At 34.3% G+C, this 18,446-nt stretch overlaps 2 protein-coding genes and 2 non-coding genes across 4 annotated transcripts; 1 reads left to right on the top strand and 3 right to left on the bottom strand.

The window, feature by feature from the left end:
• Positions 1-1,120: 1,120 nt before the first annotated feature.
• LOC107766589 (pentatricopeptide repeat-containing protein At1g20230-like) lies at positions 1,121-6,458 on the top strand. Its single transcript, XM_075234367.1, has 2 exons — positions 1,121-3,814; positions 6,104-6,458. The coding sequence occupies exon 1, from the start codon at positions 1,393-1,395 to the stop codon at positions 3,457-3,459; it is 2,067 nt and encodes a 688-aa protein (XP_075090468.1). The 5' UTR covers positions 1,121-1,392; the 3' UTR covers positions 3,460-3,814; positions 6,104-6,458.
• LOC107820252 (oxygen-evolving enhancer protein 1, chloroplastic) lies at positions 4,391-6,431 on the bottom strand. Its single transcript, NM_001326062.1, is given in 2 exon segments — positions 4,391-5,249; positions 6,173-6,431. Coding segments are annotated over 2 exon segments (999 nt in total). The 5' UTR covers positions 6,416-6,431; the 3' UTR covers positions 4,391-4,493.
• Positions 6,459-11,186: 4,728 nt separating the features above from the next.
• On the bottom strand, positions 11,187-11,272 carry LOC142172311 (small nucleolar RNA SNOR75). Its single transcript, XR_012701679.1, has one exon. It is a non-coding gene; the product is annotated as a small nucleolar RNA SNOR75 (small nucleolar RNA).
• Positions 11,273-12,026: 754 nt separating this feature from the next.
• LOC142172309 (small nucleolar RNA SNOR75) lies at positions 12,027-12,116 on the bottom strand. Its single transcript, XR_012701677.1, has one exon. It is a non-coding gene; the product is annotated as a small nucleolar RNA SNOR75 (small nucleolar RNA).
• Between the last annotated feature and the right edge of the window lie 6,330 nt (positions 12,117-18,446).

The raw sequence follows: 18,446 nt of genomic DNA, 5'->3' as shown, positions 1-18,446 counted from the left end.
CACAAATAAATATACAACAGTTATATGCATAAAAATACATTTTGAATTAAAGTGATACTTGATATACAAAATATAAAAGACGTATAAATCAATACATCTTGAATTTATGTGGCATTTACATATTCATCAGATTTTCAAAAATGGAGTAAAGAAGATGAATGTTGGAGAAGGAGAATGGAGATGGACAAAAAAAATACTTCTTGTGATTAGTGAGTCAGTTAACTTATTAAATGTTGAGTTTAATTTTTATAATATGCTAATAATGAAAAAAAAGTGTTATTTATGGAATAAACAATAAATGATACTTTAAAAAAAATAGTTAAAAAATGATTAAGCGTGTAAAAAAACCATGTCAAAATTAGTGTATCAAAGTTTGTTCAGTAGATTGTTTGAGCCCATTTGGACATAAGATATTTTTTACTTTTTTACGGCTTTTTTCGAAATTAGTGTTTGACCATAAAATTTTCAATTTTCACTTAAAGATGAATTTTGGAATTTTTCGAAAATTTAAAAAACTTCAATAGGCTGTTTTTCAAAATTTCCACTCAAATCACTCACAAAACTTCAAAAATAACCAAAAATTATATTTATATCCAAACACAACTCTAATTTTCAAATACCATTTATTTTTTTCACTCTTTTTAAAATTTTATAATTCTTATGTCCAAACGCCCACTTAGTTTCATATTTTACATATTCAAAAATTATATCACACTTTTCTAAGCAAAAAATGTTAATAAAAATTTTAGAATATAAAAATCAAACAAGTAGAGGAATTATATATGAGAGAAGCAATCTTGTGGCACAATTTTTATGAAATTTGTCATTTCTTAGTGTTTGATTATCATAAATATTGTTCTTTAAAGAGAAAAAATGGCGTATACAAGTTATGGATATGAGTTTACGTGAACTCATACTCCTCTCCCTAAATTATGTATAACAGTGTTATATTTCTTCAAAAATAAATTTATGTGCGTAAACTCGTCTCAAAGACTTCTATGGTACAATTTTTATTGGGTGCACCTCTACAAGTGAAATAATTGGTGGTTCAAATCTCACTCTTAACGGTCTTGATTTCGACACGGAGTATAGATATATGCGTAAGGTATTTTTCTTTCAAGTTACAATTACATCGACTTCTAGGCTCTAGCATAAAGAACATGCTCAAAGCAAAATCATTCTCTGTAATCAACTTGTGCAGCTCAGCCGTGGACTTTAAAGTGAATTCACTAAACTGAATGAAATGTAAATAAGAAACAACTAAGCCTTTTAACCCAACTGCTACTAACGTCAATGGACAACGAATATAGCCAAGAGTACTCCTCTGCATTGCTACATCCACTGCTGTAATAAACCTGTGAACTTGCATCCACCATTAGGGTAGTAAAGCACATGCTCTCAAACTCAAAGCTACCCTCAAGCATTCGTCCTAATCTGAACCTCCAGTTCCGGCGTGCCCTTGAACCTCATGGAGATATACGACGTGCCCGTCAACTGTTCGATGAAATTCCCGAACCAGATATACGATCGTGGACGCTCTTGATCACCGCATACACGAAGAGGGGTTGTCCAGAAGAAGCATTGAAAGTCTACGACGAATTGCGGCAAAGGAAAGTTCTTCCTGATCAGTTAGCACTGTTATCAGTAACCAAGGCTTGTGCTACTTTGGGCAACCTTATAAAGGCAAAAGGGATTCATCAAGATGTAATTAGATATGGATATCACTCCGATTTGCTCCTTGGAAATGCATTGATTGACATGTATGGCAAGTGTAAATACATTCGAGGTGCAAAAGAGGTTTTTGATAATTTAAGTGCTAAAGATGTAATCTCTTGGACGTCTATGAGTTCGTGCTATGTTAACTGTAAACTTCCAAGAGAGGCGCTAAGGATATTCCGTGAAATGGGGTTAAATAGGGTGAGGCCAAATCCTGTTACATTGTCTTCTATACTTCCTGCCTGCTCGGATTTGAAAAGTTTGAATTTGGGTAGAGAGATTCATGGTTATATTATTAGGAATGGGATACACGATAATGTGTATGTTAGCAGTGCTCTTGTGGACATGTATGCTAGTTGTTCAAGTATCAAACAAGCAGAGTCAGTATTTGATAGTACGCATCAGTTTGACTATGTTTTATGCAATGTCATTATGTCAGCATATTTTTCAAATGGGAAATGTGACAAAGCACTTCATGTCTTTGATCAGTTGAGAAAAAGGGGAACTAAACTGAATCACGATTCCTGGAATTCTGTTATTGGTGGGTGCATGCAAAGTGGAAGAACAGATAAGGCGCTTCAAATACTTCGTGAAATGCAGCAGTCGGGTGCAAAACCAAATAAAATCACAATCACCAGTGTGTTACCTACTTGTATAGATCTAGGAAGCATAAGAAGAGGTGCAGAGATTCATGGTTTTATCATTCGCCGTTTATTTTTGGAAGATGAGACAGTCTCCACTGCTTTGTTACTCATGTATGCTAAATGTGGTGACCTGGAACTATCCAAAAGAGTCTTCTATATGATGCCAAAAAAAGATACTATTGCTTGGAATACAATGATTATTGGAAATTCAATGCATGGGAAAGGAGAGGAAGCTTTGATGCTTTTTCATCAAATGGTAAGTTTGGGGATGAAACCCAACTCTGTTACTTTTACTGGCGTGCTATCGGGTTGCAGCCATTCACAGCTGGTAGACGAGGGTCTTTTGATCTTTTACTCAATGAGCAAGGAGCATGGAATTGAACCTGATGTAGAACATTATTCGTGCATGGTTGATGCTCTAAGCCGTGCTGGCCGCCTAGAACAGGCATATAATTTTATCCAAAACATGCCCCTGAAACCAACTGCTAGTGCTTGGGGAGCATTGCTTGGTGCATCTAGAGTATATAAGAACGTGGAATTGGCACGAGCTGCTGGAAAACAACTGTTGGAGATTGAGCCAGAAAATGCTGGGAACTATGTTTTGTTGTCCAACATCTATGAAGCTGCCAAACTACGAGAGGAGGCCTCAGAAATTAGGAAATTGATGAGAAAAAGAGGAGTTATGAAACTTCCTGGTTGTAGTTGGATTCAAGTGAAAGACAAAGTGCATACCTTTGTTGTCGGCGACAAGAATAATGCGCAGGCTGCAGAGATTTACAGCTTTTTGGCTGAAATAGGTGAAAAGATGAAGTTAGCCGGGTATTTACCCTGTACAGACCTTGTTGGCCAAGATCTTGATGCAGAGGAGAAGGAATACAGTTTGTGCAATCATAGCGAGAGGCTTGCTGTTGCCTTTGGGATTCTTAATTTGGATGGTGCATCGTCAATTAGGGTGTTCAAAAACTTGAGAATATGTGGAGATTGCCATAATTCCATTAAGTATTTAGCCAAAATTGTTGGGGTGCAGATCATTGTGAGAGATCCTCTAAGGTTTCACCATTTTAAGGATGGGTTATGCTCCTGTAGAGATTTTTGGTGAAATAACAAATGCCATCAAGTATTAAACTTGATAAGCTGCAAGCATAATAAATCCTTAAGGGATATTTCGGGGATCTAAGCTGATAATACTATATGAAGAAGATTCCTTTTGTTCTTCTCCAAGGAAAATAGAAGTCTAAAGATGTCATCAACTGTGACCATGCTTGCGGTTGCAACTAATGATTTAGAAATTTTGCTAGCACTAGCTTCGTGACATACACTGAGCACAAAGGTTCTACGGCCTAGCCCTGTATGCAAAAATGTAACAATTCAATTCTAACCGCCTTTAGGCACCTCATTGTATGTCTGAAGGTCGTCTCTTCAGAGTGGCAAAGTTCTAAGCAAGAGAAGAAAAGGTGATACTGCCAGGTTTGGTACCTGGGACTATAATATGAATTGCATATGTTTGCCGGTCAATATTGAAAACAATAAGATGATTGTTATTCATAGGAACTTAAACCAAGGAAGAGTAAGAATTTATATTGGTTCCGTTGTTTATTTCTCTTGGTGTTGATTTCTATCCATCTGTCTGTCTGTTTCTACTTTAGTTGCAAATTTCATCTGCTTTACCATTGCATGATCAATGATGGGCACTAAGTTGTTTGTTACTTATTAGCTATGTACTCCTTGTCATGGTTTAAGATCTCTTAATGACATAAAAATTACTTAATTGAGCACACCTTTAGTGAAAACATCCCCATATTTTGATGATTGTGAAGTAAACGGAACAGCGATTGAGCTCACCTTTGCTGTACACATTCCCATATTTTGATGATTGTAGCGTCTGGGGGACATAGACTGTCATTAATTTGCACTTTGCTATGATGATCAGTACTTTGTACTCTATTCTGAGTAAATACAAGCATTAGCAATGTTTGTAACTAGCTATCAGCATGAAATATTACTCAAGCTTTATAATATACAGCAAGATAGTTTTTTCAATGCTTGTTCAAATTGAGTCAGAGAAAGTTTAACCTTGTAACTTACAAACAAATTCAGACCAAGAAATGATACACAAATTCTAGAATCTCTCCATCATTCAAGTTGGGCATACCAGATACCCTGGATTTTCACATCCTTGGGGACCTTTGCACCGAGATCAGTATCAGATGGCTGGATGCTCTCAAATACTCCAATGACCTCACCGGTCTCTGGCTTGCTCTGGGTAACACTCAGGGTGATCTTTCCTGTAGAAGATGAAGTATTCTTTACGTTCTCCTTCTGAAGCTCCTCCTCGTCTCCTCTCCCTCCAGCAGGCAATGCAACAGCGTTGTCATAGCCAGTAGATCCACCCCGTCCCTTTGGGTCAAGGAAGGATGAACCTCTGTATGAAGGCACAAGGAATTCACCGCTAAAGCTTTCTGGTTTGCCGCTTGCCACTAGCTGTTTAATAGTGAAGAGGAAGGGCACACGCTCACCACCAGGAAGCTGAACTGTAACGGCAGCATAATCAATTCCATCCTTCTCCTCAAACTTAACAGTGCCATCAGAAGTCACTTCGAATGGTCCCTCAATCTCATCAAGGGTGTAGGTTAAGCGTGTCATGAGCTTGGTTTTCTGGAAATCTGGGGGTGCGTTCTTGTTCACACTCTCTGCCTTGACCGTGAATGATGTGGGCTCTAAGCAGAATTTCTTGGCATTGTATTTGCCTGGCTTGAAGGCAAAGCTGGCAACACCTCCATCTATGGTAGGGCACTGGTTAGCAGTTCCAGTTCCCTTTACTTCCATGTATGTCTTGCTTTGAATTTCGTCAAAGGTTAGACGTTTTGGAACTCCTTCCGCATTTGCTCCCTAGCAGCCAAGTGTACAAACTTTAGGACTTTTTGCATGAGAAACAAGAATTTCATGTTTAATTAAGACAGAAGCCCTAAAACAGTTGATTATCCTTACAGAAACATGGATGCTTGTCCTGAAATACAGATGACAACATTGAATGTCCAGAAATGAGCAATGGAAAGTTTGACAAGAGATTGGAGGATTGAATATAGACTGATCTTAATTTTGGAGGTGCTATTGTGAGGGTATGTAATGGGGCGACAATGGTTAAGAAGCCCTCTTAAAGTATTTCTACGCACCTGATATAGATATTTGGTAAAGAATATAAGGCCTGCAAGCTCAAAGAATGTTTTACCTGCTTTTAGAGTCATCGGTATGTCATACTGGTAAGGTAGCATTCATCTCTGATCCAACTATCATCTTAATTAAATTCAGGTGATTGGATTTACACCAACGGAAACCATAAACTTCATACACAATAGAGGGATATGATAGAGTTTTTTTTTATTTTTAAAATGAATGGAATTCCTTCATTCATCATATCACTGGTACTAATCACTGAGTGTAAAAGTGGCTTTCTTGTTTTTGTGCTTATTCATGATCTAAACAAGTCGCAGATACACCCAAGTACATGTTCCTTAAAGCTGAGGGAACCCCGAAGAGCGAGGGATCTCGTGACATTTTTCATTGGTTGTTTTGTATTTCTAATAAGTTGTTTAATAGTTGGCATGTTGAATCATATACAGAATGTGATGGATTGATCCTCACGGAATGATGATGAGAAAGTGCTAATTTGTTTTTTACTGGTGACTAGAGCCTTCATGCAATACCTAAATTGTGCTGTCTGAATTTATGACTTTATTATGCAGGAAAAAGCACTGGATATATGGGAAATATGGACATGAAACAGGCAGAATTGAGTAAGAAAAGCAACTTACCGAGACGACAAGGGCAGAAGTGGCCAGAGCAAAACCAGCAACCTTGGCAGCATCAGTGAACTTTTGAGCCAAGTCCTTGAGTTCAGTTTGCAAAGAGCAAGTAAGCCTAGCTGCAGCTGGTTCAACACCAAATGCTTTGCTCACACTTTGAGCAGACCTCAACTGCAGGTTGTTTCTAGCTGGGGCAACACCAACCTTTGTTGGTTGCATAAGAGTAGCAGCTGCTTGTAGAGAGGCAGCCATAATTTTACCCTTTTCTTGATCAGTCTTCTTCTCCTCTCTGTTTCTATTTTTTTAGGAAGTGGTTGAGTGGCAGTAAGAAGTGGTTTGTATGAGAGGCTGGACAAATTATTTTGGTGGCTTTGCTGTGAGTAAGATAAGAGATAGGATAAGGGCTGTTTTTCATTGGTTGGTTTGAGTATTAGCCTATTATTTGGTGGCCTGCAACGTGGCAAAGTTAGTATTTTGGATTAAGATTTTCCCTTTTGTGATCTTGCCAGGAAATTAGTGGACTACCGCGTCTTGCCTTATTTGAAAGTAAAAATGTAAAATATTTATGTCTTTTACATTTACGTTTACACCATATCATGTCTTTTACGTACTATTTTATCCTCGTAGCCGGGGCGTCCCAACCCTAAAGCAAGTGAAATATTTATTTAAGGGTCCCAAAATTATTAGTATTTTCTATATATAGTAGTATATTATTTATATAATTATCTTTTATTATTGATAAATTTATTTTTTTATTGTCATATTAATTTTTAATAATTCGATTTCTTCCTCTAATTAATATAATTAAAATAGTTTTCTGTCAATCCTATTTTACTTTTTTTACTTAATTATATTTCTCTATTCATTAGTTGGTCACGTAACTATATCTAATAATCTAACTTATTATTTATTTTTCTTACATAAATTATATTCTCTCCGTCCCAATTTATATGAAAGTGTTTGACTGGACATGGATTTTATGAAATAAAGGAAGGCTTTTGAAACTTGTAATCTTAAATAAATCATAGAAGTTTTTGGGCTAGAAATCATCTAATTAATGGTAAAAAGAAAAATCTAAAGTTGAATTGTTACCAAATATAGAAAGGGACTTGCTAAAAAAAATGAGTCACTTATGTTTTCTGGGTTCTCCCATTTCAGTTGTGATGCAATCAACGTTAAATTCATTTAATTTTCTGTATTTCATAAAACTAAGTTCTCATTTTTTTAATTTCACATCCTCACTTGTCTAATTTTTTTTAAAAACGATGTTCATTAAATTATATATATATTAAGGCCTCTAATTAAGATTTTACTTTAGGTCTTCGATGAGGTTGGACCGCCCCTATTCGTAGCCAATGTTAATTAATGCCACCTCGATTTCTCACTTAAGCTAGTGGATTCATTCCTAGATTCCCGTCACTATAGACTGTGTTTTGGTATAAACATTGTGTGTCTGAGAATTAAGATTGATAAATTATACGGTATACCAATATGAGCAGAATACCCTTATGAAAAGGTGAAGTTATGAAAACCAACTACCAGACCTCTTTCTTTTTGTTCAGGTTTGGGGGGGAAATTTAAAAGGTTTAAACGATTCTTTTTGGTTTTTAAAGTAATTTTTATTTTCTGAAAATTAAGACGAAAGCCTTTTTGAAAAAATCAGAAGTAACTCAAAAAAGAAAAAGACAATTAGGAATTTTTATTCTTTATTTGATCAGTGTATTATTAGAGCGACTATGGACATGTATGATGATCCGAGTTAGAACATCGAGAGGAGACTTGGAGCACTTCCCACTCGAGATGGGGTTGTATCAGGGATCATCTCTTAACCCGTTTTATTTGCCTTGGTGATCGGTTTATTGACACGACATATTCAAGGGGAGGTACCATGGTATATTTTTTTTTTTACAGATGACATAGTCTTGATTGACAAGACTCGCGGCAGAGTTAACGATAGACTAGAGGTTTGAAGACAACTCCTAGAGTCTAAAGGTTTCAGTTTGAGCAAGACTAAAACGGAGTATATGGAGTATAAATTCAGTGACATTTCAGATGAGGCGTATGTAGAAGTAAGAACCAGTACATAGGCTACCTCAAAAAATGAAGCTTCAAGTATCTTGAATCAATAATCCAAGAAAATCAAGAGATCGAAGATAATGTCATACATAATATTAGAACGGGATGGATGAAATGGAGGCTCGCAACCGATGTCATATGTAATAAGAATGTGCCAGCGAGACTTAAAGGTAAGTCTATAGAGTAGTTGCTAGACCAACTATATCACGGGCGGAGCAAGAGTGTTGAGAGCGAGTTCAGCCGAAACCAGTAGCTTTTGTTCGAACCATGTATTTGTCTTAAAATATTCATTGAATATGTATAAATTATTTATTTAGAACCCAGTAACTTAAGGCGATTAAAATTCCGAACTCATAAGCTTGAAATCCTGGCTCCGCATCTGAACTATATTGTATGGGGCAGAAAGTTGATCAGTCAAGAACTCACACGTTCAAAAGATAAAAGTAGCGGAAATGGGGATGTTTAGATGGATGTGTGGGAATACTATGAGAGATAAGATTAGGAACAAAGATATACGAGATAAGGTGGGTGTGGCCTCTATGGTGGACAAGATGCGGAAAGTGGTGAATACATACAGAGACACTTAAAGTTTTCACTATTTTTCATTTAAACATTTTAAGTAGGCCTTGTTTCAATTGAACACATGTAGTAGGCACAACGTGTACCAATCAGACACATTTTGTTGGCATAACTGATAGCGTGAGTTGCACCTGTAGGATATTCATGTTCATTGTCCTCTACTGATGTTTTAGGAGTATTTTCGACGCATAAATATATATATGCATGTATACTTTTATCTCTTAATTATTTAATTTTCACTTAGAAAACCCTACTAAGTATGATTCAGTTATTGCCAAACTACAGTTAGGAACATCATGTCAAAGAGTATTCTACATGGTACAACTCACCGCTATCAATAATGCCAGCGAAATCTACTTAGTAGGGTTTTCAATTGGATCAAGGCTTACTTGAGGTATTTAAATAAAAAATTGTGGTAACTTTAGGTGTCTCTATATCTATTTGGTCTTGTATGGAGCAGAAAGTTGACCAATCAAGAGCTCACACATTAGTAGTGGAAATGAGGATGCTTAAATGGATGTGCGAGAATACTATGAGAGATAAGAGTAGGAACGAAGATATACGGGACAAGGTGGGACTGACCTCCATGGTGAACAAGATGCAAAATATGAGACTAAGATAGTTCAGGCATGGGACAAATGCCCCAATAAGGAGGTGCGACGGGTTGGCAGTGTTAGATCTAAGGAGAGGTAAAGATATACTGATTAGAATAGAGGAATAGTGATTAGACAGCACATGATATATCTTCAGCTCAACGAAGACATGACCCATAAATATGAGGGTATAGAAATCAAGAATTAGGTTAGACTATCGGGATAAATTTACCCCTACAATCAGCAAACTTTTAAAAATTACCCCTTGATCTATTAAGAAATTCAAAATCTCCAAAATTCTTTTTATTTAAATTACTTGTTGTTCTTTTTGGTGCACTATTTTTGAAATAATTGGTATTTACCTATTTTCTGAATTAGAGAAAAACATATTAAATAATACATCCAACAAACAAAGCATAGTAAATTGAAAAATCTAAATTAGGTAGCTTTTTAAAATTCTAAAAGTACTTACAACATTCCAATTTTAATAAATTTGTTGCACCAAATATATGGAGAATTTGCAAGTATTAGTGATTGAAATTAAAGTTCATTGAAGACTTTACATTGTATAATTCAACTTCGCTTTAATTAAATACCTACACATTTTTCACTCTTCAGTTAGTTGATCGAACTCTATACTAATAGACAATGACAAAATATATTTGAATATACATGTACTTACTTGATGATCACCTGCATATAATACACAATGAATACACCCACTAAATTTTACGGTGTATGATTGAAAAATAAATAAAATTTAAACAAATATTATTTATTACAAAAACAAAAATGGATGCATTGGTAATAAAAACAATTATGAATAATTTGTATAGTCTACCAACTTTAGCATTCACATAAATAGTAATTTTTGAAATTAAAATAGTAAACCAAGAAGAACAACAAGTGACTTAATAAAAAAATTAAAAATTTTGAATTACTTAACAAATCAAGAGATATTTTTAAAAGCTTGCTTATTATAAGATAAATTTAACCCGATAATATAACAACAAAAGTAAATTTGGCCAATAGTATAACATAGCTTAAATTCAGACCATTTTCCCTTGTATCTCCAGTTTCTATTTGTGGTTGTTACTACGTCAATTGCTATAATTGGTAGAAAAATAACTTCAAAAAATTGGTTTATTGTTTCTACATTTGTTTGACTATTTTCTTTATTGATGGTTCATTAATTTTAATTAGCTAATGCAGATTAAAATAATTATATTTAAAATCTAACATGCTTCTACGAATTGCATTATGAAGAGAAAACGTTCTAAACTATTAATTCATACAATCCAAAAGAAGTACAAAAAAAGATGATTTAGATCTCAATGCTTAAAAAAATTTTACGGCGTGTCGATCAAAACAATTAATCATATTAGTAAATCAATAATTTAGATTTGTTCACTTTCACACGTCTGCTATCTATCATTTCAAAAATGACACAAGATTTAACTGCTCATTGTAACAAAGCATATTTTAACAATTACAGATTCATTTTCAAAGGAAAACTTGTGCCTAAAATTTGTAACTCATATAGGGCTGAGCCACATGCACCACAACACAGAAAATTACACTGTTTAATTCAGTAATATTTTAATATATATATATATATATGACACATCCTAACTTCTTGATAAATTTATTTTTTATATTTTGACTCCTAATTCGGACACGGCATATAGGTAGTACGATAAGTTAGAAAAATGTCTCCACTATTTAATAAGAAAATTGTCGAGAAGAAAGGAGTTAGGCCTAATTGGAGTAAGAGTTCCTCTCAGACAAATGCCTCGATTAGTCTTCACTATTTTAAAAGAATGGATATCAGACTCGTCATCTTTGTTGTTCATCACTGAGGAACTCCAAAACAAGCATCACTTGATAGATAATTTTAAAAACTAGAAAACTTTCAAAATTTGTGATCGCAAAATGTACTATAACAATAACACATCGTTCTTTTTAAAAAAACTATTATGGAAATGGTGCAAATTAAATTTGATAGGAATATAACAAATCAAACATTAAATGATAGTTACATTTCCAATTATACATTACAATTCTTATACTACTAATTAAAATTCGCATTTTTAATTTTGCATAACTTGCTTCTAGACTAAATGACCCCTAAAATTTCAATTTTATATAACGTTGGCAAACATTTATTACTGATATTGGTTTACCTATTGCGTTTTAACAATATTTATAAAATACATATGAAATGTTCATTCGCAAATTGAAGTAAAAGGTTAACAAAAATTATGATGACGGTTTTATCCTATCCCAAATTTGCTCTTTATTTTAACAAAATAAAGCAACCCGATATACTAAGTTTTAGCTACGCACATGACTCAATAAATGAACAGATTATATTGAATCTGAGTTGCAAAGATTTTATTTTCTAAGTTAAGATGCAATGAAATTGGGCAACGACGGCAGTAAATATGTAATCCGCAGATTTTATTTTACCGGTTATCCCCAAAGAGTCATAAATTTGTAGCAATAGTCACCAGAATCATCTAATTTTTTGAAGAAAAAAACTTAAAAGTTAACGAATGGAAAAAAAAAGTTTAACAGAGCAAAGAAGAAGAGGGGTCAAAAGTAGTAGGGAGAGTTCCTCTCAGACAAATGCCTCGTATTGTCCTCACGATTTAAATTGAATGGATTTCAATCAGACTCGTCATCTGTTTTGTTCATCACTGAGGAACTCAATAACAAGCATAACTTTAGAAAAAAAAGATGAAATCAAAGTAATTAAAGAAAGAAAAACTAAAGCTAGAAGGTAATATTGATTGCCATTAAAACAGAGTATTAGTAAAACATAGATCACCTTGGGTAGGGCAAATGAGAGAGAGGCAGGAATTGATTACGAACCAGTTTGTACTTATAGGCGTTACGAATGACTTTAGGGTTTGGTTTTTGGTAAAATATCAGTTGGGCTGGCCCAAATTGGCAACAGTCGTCTGGGCCAGGATTGACTATAAGCTGAACGCGCAGCTTCTGGGCTTTTCTGATCCATTCATTAGAAGCATAGTCTCTAAAAGGAAAGAGGGATTTTTACCTATATGTATTCTAGGAATTTTCATAAACCATTATTGTTTAGTGGCTATTCTTCTTACAGCTACCATATACATAATTACTTCCTATAACTACTATTTAGTTATTACGGTATCGTATTCGTTGTATTCGCGCTACTGTATTCATGAATACAATAACAAAAGTCGTTTAAAAAAAGGGGGTTACAGCCAGTGACAGACCAAAAATTTCAAGCAAGCGGGTTCAATAAAAAATAATGTTAATATCGACAAGTAAAATTTGTCCGATGCCTTTTTTACATTAAATTCATAATGCTACCAAAAATGAACAACTTTAAAAAGTTGGTCAACATCCCCTTTTCTATAAAAGAAAGTTGAACAAAATTTTAAAATATTTAACAAAGACCACTTACTTTAAGTAAATATATTAACAATTTATCTATTTAATTTAAGAATTTTATTTCAAAGAATTTCAACTTTGTTACTTTAAATGAAAATCTATTTACCCGGTTTAGAAACCTTCTACCACCAAAGGATGTGGTGTCGTGGATGAGGTTGCTCCTCCCTTAACCAGAGGTTTCGAGTTCAGACATTGGGTATGGAAAAATTCTTGGAAGGGAGCGTACCCCCCGAATGGAGCCCTACCCGGCGCGAATCCGGATATAGTCGGGCTCCAATGTGGATACCGAACACCGAGTGGGAAACCAAAAAAAAAAGTTTAGAAACCTTCTGGACTCTAGAATTGGGAAAAATCTAAAAATTGTAACGAAAAAAGTCGCTAATTTACAAACAAAAGACAACTAAAAAATAAAGAGATATGACTTAAACTAAACTAATACAAATTTATAAGAGAAGAGAGCTTATAAAGTAAAATAATAATTTAATGTAACATAAAATAAACAATTTAAGTTGAACTAACAAATTATAAATAATTTTAAAGATTGCACTTGCATATTTTAGCAAAAATAATGTAAGATTTCATTTTGTAGAAAAGTTTGATCCTTATAAAGTAAAATAAATTGTAAAATATTTCCTACTAGATTTTAGTAAAGAGATGAAATGTAAAATAAAAATAAAGTATAAAAATAGAGATAAAAACTAAAGCACATAGAGGAAAAGGAAGAATCAACTAACTGGGTAACTATTTATTAGTCCCTTAAGCCTACAAAAACTATGCAAGAGAAGCTGCCCAAGTGCTGCAACTCAGTTTTGAACTCAGGACCTACACAAAAGTTTGAACCCGCTTGACCATCTTTTCAAAGGATGATCCTTGGTCAAGTGGATTCAACAAAGGCTTATATCTATATTTTACAGAACTTAACATATATAAAATATCAAAAGTTTTCCACGAAGCGGCTTCATATGAACCCTCTTGGCTCTAGATAGGCCTACCCCTAGTTACAGTTGTACACGACTGTATTCACATGTATTCGCGTCATGTATTCATGAATACACTAACGGCAATCACCTTAAAAATTGGTTCGTCCAGCTGCCTAATAACAGAAATATGATCAATTAGCGTGATACACTCATAATATAACTCAACAAAATCAATTTTAACACGCCTCATTATCAACCCAATTAATTATAATGATTTTCAGTCGTATTTAACTTTTGTATTTAATGTATTTCAATATTTGTGTTTTACTATTGCATTCATTAGATTCAATATTTGTATTTACTGCATTCGCTATTTTGTATTCAGTGTATTCAAATATATTTGTATTAACAGTATTTTAGTTATTCCTAATACATGTTATTACTGATATATTTAATATATTTCATTGATTGTATTCACTGTATTTCTATTTGTATTCAGTGTATTTTACTCTATTTCATTATATTTTAAAATTAAATATATTCAATGTTTATATTCTGTTCTATTTTAATGTTCATATTCAGTATATTTCAATATTTATATCATGTATTCATGCATACTGTAAAAAAAAATACAGACATTCAAAATATATAAATACATGCAAAAAAATATATTTATACAAAATACAACGTGTTTGAGTGAATTTATACATAATACAATGTATTTGTATCATTGTATGTGACTAAATAGCAAAGAAGAGAAGAAAGTTTGTCAGAGATGGCGTTTTCCGGCCAAGAAAAGAAGAAAGTTTGTCGGATCCGTACAGAATACAGTATGTGTCGTTCATGTTACAGTACTCATGCTCTACTCGGATTATTCCGACATCGTTTTTGCTCCCCGCGCAGTGGCCCTAGCCTCAGAGCGACGAGTCCCTCTTTGCTATGGAGGAATCTGATTTTGAAGAAAAGGCCTGTCTTTCCCCTCTTTCTCCCAACAGTTTAGAAGTATTTTTAATTGCAAAAACCCTAGAGGATTCAACTAGAGAATTCACGATTAGAAGTAGGTATTTTGCTCGAAGAGAGAGAGAAAGAGAGAAAATAAAATTTTAGAGAGAGAATCGTGTGTTAATTGAAAGAAAGAGAGAGGAAAAAACATAAATAGCGTATTTCATGCCTCAATGGTAGTATATACCATAAATACCTATTTTGCTATAAAATATAAACGGTAGTTGTTGTGAGCACCTAATTTTTTACTACATTTGAATTTCAAATATAGTCAAAAATTAGGTGCTCACATCTATAAAAAATAATATTTTAAAATAATTTTGGTTTATAATAAATAGGGTGTATACCTTTGCTATAAGAGGTAAAATTTTCCTATGTATTATGTACTATATTCGAAACTTATTTAGCTTCACTGTTTAGGTTTTAACTTAATTACAAATTGATATATAATTTACCAGTTATATACAAATAAGTTTTAAATGAGTATCCTTCATAATAGTCACTCCCAAAAATAATAGTGAATTAGATATATATGGCTAGCAAATGTATATACATGGCTAGCAAATGTAATTACTTTTTAACAATCGGCCAAGTGTAACTTGCCTAGTCTAAAGTCTAAATAGCCCTATTAAAAATTACAGAAATAACTACTCATTCAATAACTTAAACTAAAACTAGCCAAAGATATATATGTATAATATGTCCGTAATTTAGTATATAATTTATTGATACTGACTAAGAAAAAATAAATAGTGAATCGCCAAATATTTTGTAAGGATCATGTTCTGAAAAAAATCACGGACTGTTATGATATCTATGTTTAATTCCAAACATTACGAGTAGGGGCGGATTTAGGGGGTCGGAATAGGGTTCACCCGAACCCCCTTTGCCATTATATATAAGACAAATTTTGTTTCTTACATCTATATATTATATTTTGAATCCCCTTGACATATCCCCAAAAGCATAACTTAGTGGTCAAGGGTGTCATGGCCCAAATCGATGGGCCGCGACGGGCACCCGATACCTTACTCAACCGAGTACCAACGTAACGTATCTTTTGTATCATACTATCATAGATAAATGAGCTTGAGAGGCTGTCGTGAGATAAGTAGAATAAAACATGAGGAAACACTTAACATTGGACGACCTAACATTCAATACAAACTTATATATATGACATACGAGCATATAAGACCAAAATGATCACTCGTACACTGAACATAGGCAGACAAGGCCTTACAATCTTTCACGTGCATGACATATGTCTACAAGCCTCTAAGAGTAGATAAACACCACAAAGGTCGGGACAGAGCCCCGCCATACCAATCAATACATGTCCTAATCATACTGACCAAATAAGCAACTCTGAAGCAAATGGAGCGCACCAACACCTTCCGCTGAGCTGATAGCCTATTTGGAGGACTCTCAACCTGTCTATCGGAACCTGCGGGCATGAAATACAGCTTACCCAGGCAAAAGGGACGTCAGTACAAATAATGTACCGGGTATGTAAGGAATGAAAATCAGTAAATAAAAGACATAGAGAAACATGGAGTAAAAGACTCAACATGTAAGTCTGAATAGCTCTCTAAATCATTTCATATTTATAAGTCATGCATATGCATATAAATGCCATACCATGCCTAGGTATATGCGTTCATAACATCATCAAGCCTCTGAGGGCATCCCATCATATCATCTCGACCACTGTGGGCAAATCATCAACTTATACCAGCTGATCAGGTGGTGGTGCGTATATAACGCCGTAATCTTTTTCCAATAACCCGTATACATTTAATATACGCATATATAACGCCATCTGGTCATGGGAATGTACATGTATAAATGCATGAAATGCATAAGAAGTGTGTTAATAAGATTTCTCGGTATGTCATAAGACCAATATGCCTTCGGATAAATTTTACCAACTACGTATTTTTCTGAGACCCTTGAACAGATGATAGAATAATATGACACATGGGGAATAAAAAACACAGGCATCTCTAGCATTTCTATGAATAGAGTCATTTATGAAAGTTGTGCATTTGCTCGTTTCGTTTGTATCGTATGGATTATGCCAAAAGGAAAGAAGGGATAGCCTTAACACACCTCAGTCGGTTCTCTTGACAATACCTCTAACACACGTCAATTGCGACAACACGTAACGGCGGATCGAAGTAGGGAAAAATTCATATGATATTCTTGAGAAAGATTGCATCGTACTCCCCTAGAATCGCAAAATCCCGTTGCTATTATTCTAAGAAGTCTCGTAGTATAACTTCGGATGACTTTTGCTGAAGCCTTCTTTGACATTGTAGAGATTCAAAATAAATTAGAGATGTCTCTTTAATCTTTGGGTGTGGGTCCCTCTTGATAAGGCTTACTTAACACCAAAATTCCTTCAATTTTGCCACCTTGTAATGTGATTTAAGAGTCAATTAATTGATTACATGTTGCTCCCATGCTGGGCCTTTATCAAGCCTATCCAATAATTAACCCTTTTCCTTAATCAACTTATTAATCCCTCATAATTCAATAATTAATCAATTACCCACATAATTAAGAATTATCTCAAATTACTTAAAATACTACTTACTTTTAACACATTTTATACATCATACTGTCATGGTCACATGGTACCTTGTATGGCACTAGTCCATAAATACAGTGTAATATAGCTTGGACCGTATTTTATCTCAAAATATCAAACTTCGACGAAACTCATTTTCTTCGATTCGCTTACCCCTTCACCTTCATGAATTTACTTATCACTTGCTTGAAATAGCAAAATATTTATAATCTTAAAATAATCTCATTCCCAAGATTACGTCGATTAACTTATAACGAAACTTTAACGTACGAAAATGCGAGATGTAACATCTCATTTTTGAGCTTTCATCAATTTACTTATGGCGTACTTTCACGTGCGAAATCATGTGGTGTAACATCATTCCCCCATTTGGAACATTCGTCCTCGAATGTTGACTGGTGCACTTTATCATTCTCATAACCCATATCTCCTGCGAATACTTTAATACTCTCCTTGCCATTTAGGCAACTATTCTGTAAATAAATCCAAAGGCCAGGGCATTCCCCCATTTAGGCATCTTTCTCACACCATGACTTGTGGTCGAAATTCTTTTAATCTCGTAAATATTTCTACCTCCTATCATGCAGTAAGTACGTCTTTGTCCTTGTATGTGTGCCTATGCGACTCTTCCCTCCTCTTTCCTCCAGCTTTTAGCCAGTCTCTAGGTCTCACTTTGTGAACATATACGGAATTATGGCTTTACTAGATCTAAGTAGGTCATACTATACCATAACTCTAACTTTGATTTACCGTTACTGAGGCCTTATACCAAACTCCAGGTTACTCTCGTTGCTTATCTTATATGTATAAATCTAAGTCATTTAATGCTTTCTCATTACTGTTCATCTTAAGAATGGCATCCTTATCTCCTCTAATACGTTGGAACCTTATCCATCTATCATTGATTCCCCTTAATGTTGATCTATAATTTACCATTGATAACTTGAAACCTATGACGTAATGCATTGTCACTAGGGCTTACATCTCATCGGGGAATATCTGAAATGATTAGATTGATCCACCTGGGGCAATACTATACTTCCATAACTGTATTTCATAGCATCCCAATGTGATTCACCTTACGG

The sequence above is a fragment of the Nicotiana tabacum genome, chromosome 17 (genome assembly GCF_000715075.1).
Source record: "Nicotiana tabacum cultivar K326 chromosome 17, ASM71507v2, whole genome shotgun sequence".
Taxonomy (NCBI): Eukaryota; Viridiplantae; Streptophyta; class Magnoliopsida; order Solanales; family Solanaceae; genus Nicotiana; species Nicotiana tabacum.
Note: the sequence above shows the minus strand (reverse complement) of the source record. Positions and strands in the feature narration are given on the sequence as shown.

Bases quoted from the DNA above. Each gene is read 5' to 3' on its own strand.
- LOC107766589 (XM_075234367.1), top strand. From the start codon at position 1,393: ATGCTCTCAAACTCAAAGCTACCCTCAAGCATTCGTCCTAATCTGAAC.